Raw genomic sequence first — 17,204 nt, 5'->3', positions numbered from 1 at the left:
AACAATAAACTCCATCGACATGGGCAAAATTAGTTTAGTAACCAGTAAGTTGCTCGGAGGTTGATGCTCTTGCTGCTTCCTGAGCAGAAATTCTTTTCTCCACCCTAGCAGCCCGCTTCTTCTCTTCTGTCGTCTGCATCTTTACGCGTTAAAACTGATTAAGTCAGTGTTTCTGTTGCAATTACTTAGAATGTTTTCCTTAATTTTTCACTTAAGCTGGCACTTGAGTCTTCAATCTGCCTCAAGAATAATTTAAGATATGAAGAGGAAGGGGAAGTGACGGTGAAGGTGGTAGGGATGAGAACGGCGTACGCATGTGTCGCACGGCCGCCCTGTTGGCCGCTGCCGAGAGTTGATTCTACAATAAAGTAAAATAAAAATTACAGTAATCCCTCGCTATATTGCACTTCGACTTTCACGGCTTCACTCTATCGCGGATTTTATATGTAAGCATATCTAAATATATAACTTGGATTTTTCGCTGGTTCTCGGATTTCTGCAGACAATGGATCATTTTATTTCTGGTACATGTTTCCTCAGCTGGTTTGCCCAGTTGATATCATACAAGGGAAGCTATTGGCGGATGGCTGAGAAGCTACCCAATCAGAGCATGCGGTTAAGTTCCTGGGTGCTGATTGGCTCAGCGATGGAGCTCCAAATTCGATTCTGCTTTGCGTTAACCAGGAAATCTCGTCTTGCTCATTCAGCATCAACGTGTTTCGCTGTGTAAAGAGTTAACTTTTGTGCTCTTTTGTGTTTATCTTTGTGCCTAGTCAAGCCCTTCATTATGGCTCCAAAACGATCTGCTCCTGTTACTGGGGCCGTGCCCAAGCACCAACAGAAGATGCTAACGATTGCAGAAAAGATAAAAGTTTTGGATATGTTGAAGGAAGGGAACAGCTACACCACTGCAGGACGCCATTACGGCATCAATGAGTCCACAGTTCTTTTTATTTAAAAAGGAGGAAAGAATATAAGATCTACAGCCACAGTGTCCTTTAACCAGGGAGCAAAACGAGATGTAAGTGGACGTGATAAGGCGGTAGTCCGGATGGAATCTGCTTTAGGGATTTGGACTGAAGACTGCCGGAAGAAGAACAACGGCGGTGCTACACAGTCGCCTGAAGAGGCTCCTTTAGAAGAGCTGTAACGCTCTCCTTTGTTGTGCAGTAAAATTAAACTCATCGTTATCAGACAAGTCGTCGTGTCATTGTTGGTGAGCAACCATAATTAATTTTCTACATACAGTACTTAGTACATATACGTACGTTTAGTGTCACTGTACACACATTTTACTGTATACAATTTTTCTTGCATTGTACGTATTTATTGCTGGTGGCCTGTCTATCGTAATGGCTGTAACATATGTGATATCGGAGCACGCTCAATATCTTTAAAATAACATTTAGGTTTTACTGTATATAAACTGTGTGTTTACATACATAATTTCATCGAATCTTACCTAATATCTAAGAGAATACAAAGGGTTTATGCTGTATAACTGTGCGGGAAATGTTTCTAAGAGTGTGGGAGAGTTTATAAGGGCTTAAAATATATAAAAATAACCATATAAACATATGGTTTTTACTTCGCAGATTTTCACCTTTTGCAGAGGGTTCTGGAACGCAACCCCCACGATTGAGGGAGGATCACTTTAAAAAGAGGAATAATCTTGGATGTCAAACATCACCCAGAAAGCGGATAGTAGACGTCACGTAGTATATGTGTACCACATTTCTGGTCAATTGGTCAAACGGTTTGTGAGCTACAGGTGATTTAAAATCCTGGACAGACAAACGGACAGCCACGGTAGCATATTATATATAAAGATAATAACAGTTATGAAATCAACACCTGATATGATATCAATCTTCATTAAATAAAGTTTAGTAACACTCTTCACCTAGACTTTATCACTTCAAGGAAATGGTAGGAGTGGGACGTTTGATGCCAAGGCTTTAATGCTTGGGCCACTTTAATGGTGGGCACTGTGTGGAAGGTTCATTATTTCAAAACTTGACTTGATGTTTTTTTGGAAGAATTAAGTGGATAGGACTGGTGAGCTTTGTTGGGCTGAATGGCCTGTTCTCGTCTAGATTGTTCTAATGTTCTAATGAGTGAAAAAAGAGAAATCCGAGCACATTTCTCCAGATTTGATGTCACTACACTGGTTACCTGTGTCATTCAGGATTGACTTTAAAATTCTGCTTATGGTTTATAAAGCCTTAAATAATCTTGCCCCATCTTATATATCGGAATGTCTGACGTCTTATATTCCAAATTGTAACCTCAGATCCTCAAATGAGTGTCTCCGAGAGCAAAACTTAAAAGAAGTGGTGAGGCGGCCTTCTGCTGTTATGCACCTAAAATCTGGAATAGCCTGCCAGTAGGAATTCTCCAGGCTAATACAGTGGAGCACTTTAAAAAACTACTGAAAACACATTACTTTAACATGGCCTTCTCATAACTTCACTGTAATTTAATCCTGATACTCTGTATATCCAATTCATTATAATAACTGTTCATGGTGGCTCTAAAATCTGTACTAACCCCTACTCTCTCTTCTGTTTCTTTTTCCAGTGTCCTTTTCTCATATGCTCAAAGTACTGTGATGTTCCAACAATGATGGATTAAAAGCCAGAAGTCTGCATGACCATCAGCATCAAGTCCTTCCGTGAGAACCCTAAATACAAAGAGGACTATTTCATTTATGTTAAGTAGAATGCCCAGAGGGGACTGGGCGGTCTCGTGGCCTGGAACCCCTACAGATTTTATTTTTTTTTCTCCAGCCTTCTGGAGTTTTTTTTTTGTTTTTTCTGTCCCCCCTGGCCATCGGACCTTACTCTTATTCTATGTTAACTAATGTTGTCTTATTTTAATTTCTTATTTTGTCTTTTATTTTTCTTTTCTTCATTATGTAAAGCACTTTGAGCTAGTTTATTGTATGTAAATGTGCTATATAAATAAATGTTGTTGTTGATGACCACTGAAGGACCAGGAGCAGCCTGACTGCTTGAAGCTTTGCACTGCCCCACATGCTATGAAATGGGGTGTGAAACTCTCAGTCATTTTATATATTGAGAAGATACTAAACTAAATATGGAGTCCAGAAGTTGTTATCCAACAGTAATGTAAACACCGGGCTCTTCAATTCTTCTCTTCTGGAACTTAATGTGTCAAATACTCAAGCCTACTGGAGGCACATCTCTTAAACCCAGTGTTTGCTGCTTAATATAATAAATCCCCTCACACTGATGCAAAAATATTACTCTTTCACATCATTTCACAGCCAAACTCCGCTGACATGAGAAAGCTGTCCCATAATTGCACATCAGTGGTGGTGTATAATGTATTGTATTTGTCCTGTTTACGTCTCTATTGCAATTGCACTGACATGTTGCAGCAGCCAGGGAATGAGTCACCAACAGTATTAGTTGACATTCAAGCATACAAATAATCCAACTTCAGCAGCAACTGCAAGCAGCTGTTAAAAATGGCAACCCTGGCAAAATCACAAATTAAGTCCAACTAATGAGGCAACAGTGAATGGCTGTTAGAATAGCAGGATTAAAGAGCAAAGTAAAAAGCAATAATGGATTGACTCTCAGCACAGGTGAGCATTGGCACATTCATAATGGCAACAAATAACATCTTTATGACCACAGACTTCAACACGTTACATTAGAAATTGTCACTAACATCTGCATTCGTTGAAGTATTTTAATGATAACATGGATTAAAATACGATCAAAGAACACACACAGCATTCTTAGGTTTTTAGTGCACCTGTCCAATTGAAACTATGCGTTCAGTAAAAGAGGTTTCTGTGTGCTCCCTCCACTAGTTGTGTCAAGCTCATGGCTGTCATGGTTTCTTAAAACCACCACGTTACTATTTTTGCATCTTTTTTTTTGGCAAAATCAGGAGGAAGTCTCATCATAATCATTATCCTTGATGTCTTCCCATCACTGAGGGACTGGCATTTCGATTTTCTTTGCCGTTTCACAAGCCGTGATGTGACGCCCAAGAACAGATCAGAACAGCATCTGGCCATCACCAAAGTGCAACCCTGCCCTCAAATATCCTGTCCCGCCCCATTCTGCAGGCTACAGTGAGGTGGACATTCATTCACAATGCCCACGCAGATGGCTCCTTGGTGTTAGCACTTCATTTCAAAAACAGAGGGCTGCCTTTATTTTTAGTTAAGTGCACAAAGTACTGTGTGTATTTGCGTACTGGTTTGTCCTGGTTTTCTGGTTTAATACTGCAGTAACTAAGGTGTCTAGCAAAATATATCTCTCTATTATAAAAGAAAATCTTGAGACGAGAACATTGCCAAGAGTCCCGCCCTCCTCTTAACCATTTACGGTTAACGGCCCACGCCCACAGTCCTCTCACCTCTCATTTGTCTGAATGCCTTTGACAGACACAGTTCCTGGTCTCTCAGCTCTTATAAATTTTTACATTTTCCTCACTTTAAGTTCCCAATAAAAGAAGACTTATTATGTCCAAATCTTAATGAAGAATTTCATCTCGAAAGGTTATCAACAGAAGAAATGAGTACACAAGCAATCCTAGCACAGAGAAACGATGAAGTCAAACAAATTAAAGCAGAAATTGTTGATCGGTTACACAGCAAATTGATTAAATGCGTATCAGTAGACTACGCTGAAACAGTTGGTGGTGATGGTGTGGAAGTTGAAAAGATCAACTTACAATATCCTGTAGAATATCTACAACCGTTAACACCGTCTGGTCTTCCACCGGCTAAATTACTGTTGAAAGAAGGATGCATCGTAATGTAATTGTGTAATTTATGTCTGAGTGATGGGCTATGCAATAGTACAAGATTAGTTGTATTCAAAACTGGTTGAACAATTCTGACATGTAAAATTTTAACAGGCGACAAGAAAGGTAATGTAATACATCTTCCGCAGAAAACATTTGACACCAAAGGAGATCTTGATATACCATTCATATTAAAACGTTTATAGTTTCCCGTTAAAATAGCTTTTGCTGTGACAATTAACAAATCACAGGGACAAACATTAAAAAAGCCATTTTATTTATTAGAGAGAAAGAAACGATATTCAGTCACGGGCAGTTATACGTTGCGTTGTCACGATGTAACTCCAAACATGGAATCAAAATTCAATGCAATATTGACGAAAAGTTCATTAAAAAAATGTAAAAGTCAAACAGAATGAAAACGTATAACACCACAAATACCTCTAACGCAACAAGAAACATAATTTTCTCTCAGATTACTGGGGGTCCTCGAGTTACAACGTCTTGACATACGACGTTTCGAGTTTACAACGCTCACTCCCATATAAACTTAAAAAAAATTGAGACGTGAGAAGGAATAAAGGTACGGATTTTTTTACACTCATTTTTTCTGTTACTACAGTACAGTGTACAGTACAGTATATTTATGTCCTTTTCCTTTTTCTGTGGCTTAGTTGTGTTTTTATGTTCTAGATTATGATTTTGCAAATGTGTTAGGCTAGGTAAGTGACTTAGGCTAGGGTGTGCTTCGACTTACACCAAAATTCGGGTTACATCACTGTTGTAGGAACGGAACGGTGTTGTAACCCAAAGACCCCCGTATTACGTTTTCCTATTTTTTAATATGGTTAATTACTCACTGTAATGTAAAATAGTTAGTTCTATTATGCATATGTAACAATTCTCATGAAAATAACAATCTGTTTAAATTGTACATGCGCATCCCCATACGCGAGTGGCAGAGCCGTGAAGTGGTTAGCGCGTAGCACCTGCCTGGGGGTAGCCCCCTGAAATTGGGGTAAAAGCACCAATTTGTATTAGAAAGCGTGGCGCCACAGCCCTGCTTGTACATTACAGGACTCCCACGGTGTTGCAATCCATCAGGATGCCATTTCCTCCTTTCAACTTTTATCAAATCAGAAATGGTCGAGGGGACGCCAATTACTGCACCTTTATTTATTTTTTCCTTGAAGAAAATAACTTTCCATACGATCAAGTCTAACTTATAAAACAAAAAAGATAACATTACATGCCATCAAGTTGAACTTAACAAAACCGAATTCAACCCCCAATACCTGCACCTTTATAAGGAAGTCCTGGCACAGCTTTTTGACCCTCTATACTTTCTTTTCCAGTTTCTCAGTTATTAATATCCACTTTGTTTTTTCCATTTTTTTTTTTTTTTTTTTACATAACAGAATTTTCTCAGACTTGTTCAGTCCAGTTTAAGACATCGTTTGGCACAAGACATGAATCAACCCTGGACTGGGTGCCAGGCCATCTCAAGGCACACACGCTCACTTATAGTCACATGTGGGCCAGTTTGTAGTCTCTGGTTAAAAAAATAAATAAAATAAGAAAGCAGAGTGCCCTAAGAAAACCCACACAGGCGCAGAAGTCAAACCCAGCTTTTGGGATGAGTAGAGCAGCACTGTGCCACCATGTCACCCATCTATATTACTAAACCACAGTTAATTTATGCACGGCGGACTCACCGAAGCGCATGCGCACTGCGGCGTGACGCCCGCCCCAGAGTCAAATGCAGCAGCTTCCCAAAACGCGCAGCTTCCCAGAGTCAGTAGGTGGCGCCCAAACAACACAACGTATATTGACGTAGACCACATAAATAACCAAGTGATTGCAGTACTTCCTGGAGAAACACACGTCTTTCTAAGTACTGACAGTATTGATTCTGACAACGAAACTGAGCATCTTCATTTCCCATTACAATATGTAAACAGTATTAACCCGGCCGGATTACCACAACACAATCTTAACCTTAAAGTGGGAACAATAGTCACGCTATTAAGAAACCTTAATACTAAACAAGGTGTATGCAACGGTACACGGTTAGTCGTAAACACCATGACAGAACATGTTATCGAGACACAGGTACTAACTGGATCCCATACTTCCAATACTGCTTTGATTCCCAGAATTGAGCTTACAAGTTCTGACCTGGAATTACCCTTTAAACTTAAACAACAGCAATTTCCCATTAAGGCTGCATTTGCCATGCCCATCAACAAATCCCAAGGTCAAACCATGGACAAAGTAGGCCTTTACCTTTCTAAGCCTGTATTTGCACATGGACAACTTTATGTTGCCTTTTCAAGAGTTCGTCGTTCGTGTGACGTTAAAGTAAAGGTTGTAACTACTCCATACCAGGAACAACTACTTCAAAAACAGCAAGCCATCTTTACTCAAAATGTTGTTTATAAAGAGATATTTGATTAAGTTTAGGAATGTTTACTTTCCAGAATACTTCATGTAAACCTTTCCACTCCGATATTGGTTTTACTTATAAGGGCAACAACTCAAACACATTTTCGACTTACATAATGTCCATCCATCCATTTTCTAACCCGCTGAATCCGAACACAGGGTCACGGGGTCAGCTGGAGCCAATCCCAGCCAACACAGGGCACAAGGCAGGAACCAATCCTGGGCAGGGTGCCAACCCACCGCAGGACACACACAAACACACCCACACACCAAGCACACACTAAGGCCAATTTAGAATCGCCAATCCACCTAACCTGCATGTTTTTGGACTGTGGGAGGAAACCGGAGCGCCCGGAGGAAACCCACGCAGATACGGGGAGAACATGCAAACTCCACGCAGGGAGGACCCAGGAAGCGAACCCGGGTCTCCTAACTGCGAGGCAGCAGCGCTACCACTGTGCCACTGTGCCGCCTCTTACATAATGTTACAATTACAATTCCATTTTTGATTTAATAAATTGGTTACTGTTAGTACAAATGTCTACATTTAATTCAATAACAACTTTACCAGGACGATCCCAGCCAACATCGCTTTTCATTCCGGATGCACCGCGGCGCATTCGCACAGCCCCTCACCGCCCCGAACTCAAACCCAGCAGCTTCCCAGACTCAGTGGATGGCACACGAACAACACAGCCTGTAAACTAAACTTGCTCTGCTCCACTCTACCAGCGATCGGTGTCACAAAGGAATCACAGCTCCACAAAACAAAACCGCTTTAGTACAGATGTGCTTATTTAATTAAATGACATTTCCCCGGACGCACCCACCCTCCATGATATTTCATCCTTCCAGAGATCGGAGGAAACAGAAACTGATTGCCATTCTTAGATTTACAATTCTTTACAGAATCGCGGGCTTACTGGTTTTACAGAATGTAGAGTAATGAAGTGATGGCCTGTGACAATGCAGCACAATCATGGGTCTGGCAGGGGCACCCAGAGACTGAAGAGGAGAACAAAGCTTTGAATGGAGTCTCTTTAAATGGACGAGGGAAAGGATTTTTTTAATAACAAAATCTGAAGGAGATTCACTAGCGGGGAGATATTTGAAAAAAAAAAATGAAATATTAAAGCTGTAAATTAGTGCTGCAGTGGGCTGGCGCCCTGCCCAGCGTTTATTCCTGCCTTGCGCTCTGTGCTGGCTGGGATTGAGTCCAGCAGACCCCCCCTGACCCTGTGTTAGGATATAGCGGGTTGGGCGATGACTGGCCGTTAATTAGTGAATTCAAACTGGCCCCAGCATGTCCTCCATCTAGGGTGGGTGAGCCTAAGACAGGCTATGGCTTCCTGAAAGAAAATCGGTGTACTGGTGGATAAGGAGAAAATTAATTTATAGGATAAAACTGAGTGAGAAGTCAAGCAAAATGACACCTTTTATCGGCTAACTAAAAAGATCACAATATGCAAGCTTTGGAGGCAACTCAGGCTCCTTCTTCTCTATATTCATAATGGCTAACACAGTACAACACCCTAGTACTAGGATACAATTGATAAATTGTAGAGAGGAGGAGCTGTGTGCTAAAAGCTACAGCATCAACGGACTCAAATGTTCATGTTCTGGCTACACTTACCAGGCGAGTGGCATCTCACTTAGCATCCCTGAACAAAATGCTGAGACCTAAAGGCACAAGAAAGGAGACTAGATGAGCCCTGGGTTCAAATCCCAATCCAGGACCTAGCTATACTGTATATAGTTGGTATCCTGACCCCGAGCTTCCATGGGTTTTGTCTTTAAAAAGACAAGCACAGTGTAGGTACTGCTCAATTCAAACAAAACCAATTTCTTTCATTGTGTTTCTCAATAAGGTTATGAGATTAGAAGTAAGGTCATCTTAGCCAAGACGCTCCTTATTTCAGTATTTACACCTAATGCCAAGAAGGAAAAAGGATGAAAAGAAATAAAAATCAAATATATTCTCTTCAGGCATCACCCTGGCTGCTGCCCCCCAGTTTAGTGAGGGGGGGCACTTGGATTAGGGGGTAAAAAAACATCATTTCAAGTCAAAGAATGCCTAAGACCACCAGGAGCCTTCACGCTGGTAGAAGGCATCTTCCACTTGTACTGCAAATTCATCCATCCATTATCCAACCCGCTATATCCTAATGACAGTGTCACAGGGGTCTGCTGGAGCCAATCCCAGTCAACACAGAGAGCAAGGCAGGAAACAAACCTCGGGCAGGGCGCCAGCCCACCGCAAGGCACACACTAGGGACAATTTAGGACTGCCAATGCACCTAACCTGCATGTCTTTGGACTGTGGGAGGAAACCCTCGCAGACACGGGGAGAACATGCAAATTCCACGCAGGGAGGACCCGGGAAGTGAACCCGGTCTCCTAACTGTGAGGCAGCAGTGTTACCTAGTGCACCACTGTGCCACCCTCTTCAAATTCATTTTATAGAAATTAGCAACTTAAAGGCTAATATAACATGGCTTGATGTTGCAGTCCTGAATTGTGCAATAAGGAAACACTGACAAGAATGGCTCCTCAGTTTACAGGTACACAAATATTCACCAACTACAACCAGACGTATGGGGACTGACCAAGAGTATTGGAGCCCACAATGTTTCTAAAGCCTATGCATGTTGGAGTTTTGCTATCAAAACAGGGGCTCCAGTGCACTACTTTGCCTGGGGGGCTTATGATGCTGATAAGATGTCCCTGCCAGGCTTTATTTTATGCAGTGAACCCCATCCTAAGGGGCTTACAACTTGGGCACTTTATTTACTTACTTTGTAAGTGTTATCAAGACCAAAAGAATCCTTTGTCCATAACAGTGTATGAGAAATAGACGCAGCATCATGTGAAGCGTTGAGTTTATACACACTTCACTGTTCAACTACAGTAAGTGAAGATACAGTAGGTATTTACAAGTTCATTATTTGTTACATAGCCATTCATCCATTTTCTCAGTCAGATTGTTCTTTTCCCAGAACTTGACCTGCAGCAGATGACGACACTCCACAAGGAAACCGCAGCAGAAGTGGGCCGCTGGTCATTGTGATTAATGCTAATTAATATCATCTGACGATACACAGGTTTATATTCCCGTCTGCAACTCTGCAATGAATCAACCGCACAACTGTCTTTTTGAACTAAGATCCTGGATGGCTAATAATTTTCTTGATCTGAATCAAAATAAAACGGAGGTGCTTAGAGTGGGTCCATCAGCTAAAGCTTAAATTGGTCTTGGACTTCTAGGCTCTTTCTGTCTTTCGCAAACCTCAAGTCCGCAATCTCGGTGTTATTTTTGACAGTAACCTCTCTTTTGAGAAACAGATTCATTCTGTAGTCAAGAGTTGCTTTTTCCATCTTCGTCTATTAGGTAAGATCAAGCCTTTTTTTTTATCTTCTAGGGATCTCGAGAAAGCTACTCATGTGTTTATCTTTTCTCGCCTTGATTACTGCAACTCGCTGTATTCTGGGATTAGCAAATCCCTGAGACGCAGGTTACAGTTGGTCCTGAATGCTGCCGCTCGCTTTCTGGTTGGGGCAAGAAAGTCTGATTCTGTTTCTCCAATATTAGCTTCTTTACACTGCCTTCCTGTCAGTTTTCGAATTGATTTTAAAATCTTGTTGCTAGTTTTTAAATCTTTACTTGGGCTTGCTCCTACCTATTTATCTGAATTTGTGTGCTTTACATCAGCCATCTAGAGTGCTTAGATCTTCTGGTCAGTTGTCTCTTGTTGTCCCTCGTACCAAGTGTAAAACTAAGGAGGACAGGGCTTGTGCAGCTGCTGCTCCTCGCCTGTTGAACTCTTTACCTCGTCACATAAAGGAGTCGTCTACAATTCAAAACAAGATTAAAGACTCGTTTCTATTCACTTGCTTTCCGTGACCTTCAGTAATACTGATGGTTTCCTCGTTGTGATTATTTATTTATGTTCATTTATTTTATTTCTATTTATGTTATTTATGTTAATTGTATGTTTTTTTCCCTCTTTTATTGTAAAGCACTTTGGCCGCAGCATTCCTATGTTGTTTGAAATGTGCTATATAAATAAATTGACATTTATTTTCCAAACCCAGTAAATCCTGTTCAGGATCACCAGGAGACAAAAGTATGGTGTACAGGGCTAGAAGCAATCCTGGACAAAATGCCAGTCCACTGCAAGGCACAATGGCTTCTTAACGGGACCCGTAAGGTCAGCAGTAAGCCTAACGCAAATCCTGGGCTTTGTGTAGCATTTCATCAAGCCGTGTGTGTGTGTGTGTGTGTGTCCACCTGCAGCTGCTTTAACAGAAGTACGAAAGTTAAAGATGGGTATTGGTTTGCCGAAACTATATTAACATGGCTTTTTGGTTTTTCTCAGTCTTTTTATCAAATGATACACTTCAAATGTTGCCTGCAGTAAATGAAAATAAAAGGCTGGGACTGAGCTATGGGCCCACATTATAGCCCAAAACTATGAATGAAACAAAACAAGAATGTCAGCCCCAAAATATACTTTCTTGGGGTTGATCATCCGATTCCACTGGTCTACAAAAAAATATTTTTTGTTTTCTTCTGGGAACTTCAGAGCATCTCTTTATTAAGTTTTTACACTGATTTCATATATGAAATCGGAATTAAGTTACCACGTCAGGTTTTTGAAATACACATCATTGATGTTTTGACACTTTGAATATCAATATAATATATCAACACGATATCTGGAGTTTGGACTCTGTCCCACCAAAATTGTTTGAATGTGTTTATTCTGAAAACAAACCAGAAGACGATACCAGAGACACGTTAAAGCATATTTATGTCAATTTACCTCAATATAAAAGTGAGGTCAACGTGCCCAAAAATGTTGGAGGCCTTCGCTTTTGCGCTTGTACTGCACCTCCGTCTCTCTTTGCAAGAACCAACAGTAGTCACCCATCATGCTCGGAGTGAATTTTCCTCGATATCAGTTTTCCATCACCTTTATATTTTGATGAAATCCTTCCCCATACTCATCTCTGACATCGCTTAGATTTGGTGGAAAAAAGTCAGGATGAGAATGTTAAAAATGCGTTTTCAGTGACATTCTGGGTCCCGTAACCTAATATACTTTCAGCATATTCTCCACAAGTTCAGTATAATTCTCTGCTCTGTGACTGCCAAGAAAATTCTGGACAACCTGCACGAATGAGGGTGCTGATTCATTTGGATTCAGTTTCCTTTTGAACTCATCGCCAAACATCAGTTCACGGATTTCAGGGCCAACAAAAACACCTTCCTTAATTTTGGCTTCACTTTTCTCGAGACCAAACTTATTTCTTAAATGCTGAAATGCATCGCCTTTACTGTCCAGTCACCCGAGTTGTCCAAGACCTGGAATATCATAACTAAAAAATGGGAAGTGTTGGACGAAAACGATTTTCAGATTTGGAGTCAGCAAGTGAAATTTGTTAAAGTACAGATGAAAGAATCCCAGTAGAAAAATGCTTGCTGACCAGTGATCTTAACAGGTGTTTCCACACATTAAAAAAACAGGACGTTACTAAATAACCTCTGTGGTGAAGAAGGGTTATTGAGCTGGATATTTGTAATTGTTAAATTTAATAAACATATTAATTGTCCAGCTGCATTTCAGATCCCATTGGCCGTAGTATAAGACCCAGTATCAACTTCATGGTCAAAGAGAGCCAGGGTTGGAATGTCCAAGTCAATAATCCTGAGAGCACATGTCACCTTCACATGGTTGGCACTTCAGCCACAACTGTCAGAATTTCAATATTCTGCCTGATTATGAACAAAAAAAACTGAAAGAGCAATGGCCTGGAAGCACTTGTGCCACACACAAAACAGTGTTTTGCTCTTCATTTTCTTCACAGGTGTCCATAAGACAACGGACGGCAAAACTCTGATCCTGGTACCCTGACAAAAACACTTTATTATACTTTATTATACCTCACAGGTGGCGCAGTGGTAGTGCTGCTGCTTTGCAGTAAGGAGACTGTGGAAGATTGTGGGTTCGCTTCCCGGTTCCTCCCTGTGTGGATAGCGCTTTGAGTACTGAGAAAAGCGCTATATAAATGTAATGAATTATTATTATTATTATTATTCCCTTGGCATTTTAGAGTTACATTGCAACATGTGTGCACAAAGTGCTGCCCGATTCTGAATTGAGCTGCTCAGTGCATTACAGGACGGATTACAAATCTCACACGAGAGTGCAGCACAGTCACAGCAATTGAACACAACTTTGAGTCCATGCTAAGATAAAAAGCAACCCCTCTGCTCGACCTGCACACAGACTGAGATGGGACTAGACAAAATTACACAACTGTTGTAGAGAAGTCTGTTTCAAACAAAACAAACAGATGGGGGACACGTTACAAAAAATGTGCACTTCAAAGTGTGTCTCCTACAGTGTATTAAGAGTTGTATTGTGTTACTGAGTTCTCTCCATCTGCTAAACAACATGCACAAAAACAAAAAAGGTGGAAGACTTTACTGAAAGAGGAGTAAAGTTCCCGGTGCCCAGTAGGGAGGACGTGCAAACTAAACTTAGAAATCCTGTGTCTTCTACGGCCTGAAAGCTGTACAAACTGAAGCAGCCACTAATTATTAGAGACTGAGGCACAGCAAAAAGTGAACTATACCTATTACAGACAGGTGTTTACACGTCCATAAGGTGGCATCTCCAAACTATGTGTCAGGGGGAACTGCGTTCATAGACATGAGCCTCAAAAAAGCAGTTCACAGTAGTGTCCCCTACAAAGTGACGCTTGGAAGCGGAGGTCACCACTTACAGCCATGCATATTACAGACTGGTCTTTTCTACGAGAGCGTACTATGGGTGTCCAGAAGGTGGCATCTCCAAACTGTGTGTACGTCATTGATCACAATATTGCCCACTTGCTTTAGCCTTTCAGATCAACTGTACAGCAATCAACAGTAATTCACAGTAGGAATCTTGGGATTGAATCATTCAGAATACTCTCACTTTTCAGGATACGTCTTTGGGAAGTGCACTGTACTACCAGAGAGCACCGACATAAACAGGTTAACACGGTTTTTAATGTCCTGTGCACAGAGTGATGTGAAACTGCTACTTGTATGTCTGGCCTTTGGCCAGACTGCCACTCTTTGGCACCATGATTAGCGAGCAGAACCATCTCACCTCGAAACTGGTCTTCCTTGCCAGAAAAATCTCAGAACACATTTGTCGTAACCTAGCAGCGACAATTAAGAAATACTGGAGTTACTTTATACAAGGTGTCACAAATGCCACTAAGTCTTGCGTCTGTGGGACACAAATGAGAATCTCAATTTCTAGTGGTACTGAAGGGTCACCCCAATGAAAAGTGTTCCATCAGCACCCTTTCCAGACCTTTCAATACTAACAGAACCTCCATTTTTATCTAGATAGATGGATACGTATAAAGTACTATATAATAGATAGATAGATAGATAGATAGATAGATAGATAGATAGATAGATAGATAGATAGATAGATAGATAGATAGATAGATAGATACTTTATTAATCCCAAAGGGAAATTCACATTCACAATTCATATAAATTGTACAATATAGTGTAATTAGCAGCAGGAATCACCACAAGACACCGCACAGAACAAACAAGCTTACACTAAAGTATCAAGCGATTCACAAGTAGAATGAAATTAAAAATGGAAAACAACACAATGAGGAACACAAGACAGAGATTGAAAATAATGTAAAATAACTTCTACAGAGAACAGCTTACACAACGTCAAAAGCTAAAATGTCATCACATCAAAGGCCTGACACCAGGGTTTGTTTCTTTAACTATATATGCATTTTACTTAGCATATTTAAAAACACAATATATTAATTAATGTAGGAAAATCAATTTAGATAGACACCATAAAAACAGAGCATTGAAACAGGAAAAGCAGCAAATGAAAAAAGTAAGACATGGGCTAAATAATGAACCGATATGAAGCAAAGCCTGGGAGAGATTAGGTTTGGTCAAGAAGTAGGCCACTCTTACCCCTGAAAGTGAGTTCCACCTGCCGGTCATATTTTCCGGGCAGGTTTGTGATCTTCTTCAAAGTCACGCTGATTGACATTGTTCTGCTGTGCGTATACACCTGTTCCCAGCAAACAGATCAACCTGCCAAGTGGATTTAATTAGGTAGTCTCCATATTGCTTGCAATTTTAAAGAGTACTCTTAACAGACACGGTTTTGGTAAGCTGTCTGTAGCCCCACAGACAACAATCGCAGCTCTGACGCACCGGGCTGGAGCAGCAGGTTGTATATGACCAGTCTGACTCACCCAGCAGGTTGAACAGTGTCAGGTCCCCACCTTAAATATTTCTTTCTTTCTTTCTGATATAAGCAAGGGAGTTACACCCTCTGTGCTTCACAGGAATGCAGCTTTTTACTGGCAGTTTTGTTTGGATTTCAATTGCTCCTGCAGGCATAGAACTAAAGCCATTTGACAGGCCACCTTCAAGTATAAAGGCGGAACAACAGGAGGATTATCTCCAGGGAGTTAGACAAGACAGTAAAGCAGTCATCACAAGCAGCTCTCAGGCCAAGGTGGTGCTGAGTAGGAGGACCATGCTGGTCTGGATGCTGGACTGTTACAGCTGCCAAGAAGCACCTTGCAGATTTGTAGAGGACCCATGCCATAATTTATGTGAAATCACACAAAGAAGTTTATATAAAGACCATGTAGTATAGTAAACATTTACATAATGCATACTCATTTATACTACTTCAAACTTATGTCATTTCTAGTAAATATGCAATATATACAGAGAGCTGGACACTTGCGAGGTAAAAACTGGAGACTAGTAATACAGTTACCAAAGCTGAGGCAATGGCTTTTGATAAATATAACCTACTTCATTCAAACTGCTTCTAATCTTTTGAAAATAACTGCAGTTAGATTTTTCTTTTTTGGGATTTGCTTTGCACTATGAATGTTTGTTCTGCTAAAGACCAAGGATCTAGCCCAATTAGTGTGCAAGTAATAACATGACAGACAGAATCGATTCTATACACACACTGTGTATATATATATATATATATATATACAGTGGTGTGAAAAACTATTTGCCCCCTTCCTGATTTCTTATTCTTTTGCATGTTTGTCACACAAAATGTTTCTGATCATCAAACACATTTAACCATTAGTCAAATATAACACAAGTAAACACAAAATGCAGTTTGTAAATGGTGGTTTTTATTATTTAGGGGGAAAAAAAAATCCAAACCTACATGGCCCTGTGTGAAAAAGTAATTGCCCCCTGAACCTAATAACTGGTTGGGCCACCCTTAGCAGCAATAACTGCAATCAAGCGTTTGCGATAACTTGCAATGAGTCTTTTACAGCGCTCTGGAGGAATTTTGGCCCACTCATCTTTGCAAAATTGTTGTAATTCAGCTTTATTTGAGGGTTTTCTAGCATGAACCGCCTTTTTAAGGTCATGCCATAGCATCTCAATTGGATTCAGGTCAGGACTTTGACTAGGCCACTCCAAAGTCTTCATTTTGTTTTTCTTCAGCCATTCAGAGGTGGATTTGCTGGTGTGTTTTGGGTCATTGTCCTGTTTCAGCACCCAAGATCGCTTCAGCTTGAGTTGACGAACAGATGGCCGGACATTCTCCTTCAGGATTTTTTGGTAGACAGTAGAATTCATGGTTCCATCTATCACAGCAAGCCTTCCAGGTCCTGAAGCAGCAAAACAACCCCAGACCATCACACTCCCACCACCATATTTTACTGTTGGTATGATGTTCTTTTTCTGAAATGCTGTGTTCCTTTTATGCCAGATGTAACGGGACATTTGCCTTCCAAAAAGTTCAACTTTTGACTCATCAGTCCACAAGGTATTTTCCCAAAAGTCTTGGCAATCATTGAGATGTTTCTTAGCAAAATTGAGACGAGCCCTAATGTTCTTTTTGCTTAACAGTGGTTTGCGTCTTGGAAATCTGCCA

The 17,204-nt window shown here is 40.7% G+C and overlaps 1 protein-coding gene across 1 annotated transcript in view; it reads right to left on the bottom strand.

The window, feature by feature from the left end:
• The window catches only part of fer1l4 (fer-1 like family member 4), a 145,488-nt gene extending 129,989 nt beyond the window's left edge, over positions 1–15,499 (bottom strand). The window contains exon 1 of the mRNA XM_028812007.2: positions 15,248–15,499. Within this exon, the coding sequence (XP_028667840.1) occupies positions 15,248–15,326 (79 nt within the window). The 5' untranslated portion in view covers positions 15,327–15,499. The remainder of the gene's footprint in view (positions 1–15,247) is intronic.
• Positions 15,500–17,204: the final 1,705 nt, after the last annotated feature.

This window comes from Erpetoichthys calabaricus, chromosome 10 (assembly GCF_900747795.2).
Source record: "Erpetoichthys calabaricus chromosome 10, fErpCal1.3, whole genome shotgun sequence".
In the NCBI taxonomy this organism is placed as follows: Eukaryota; Metazoa; Chordata; class Cladistia; order Polypteriformes; family Polypteridae; genus Erpetoichthys; species Erpetoichthys calabaricus.
Note: the sequence above shows the minus strand (reverse complement) of the source record. Positions and strands in the feature narration are given on the sequence as shown.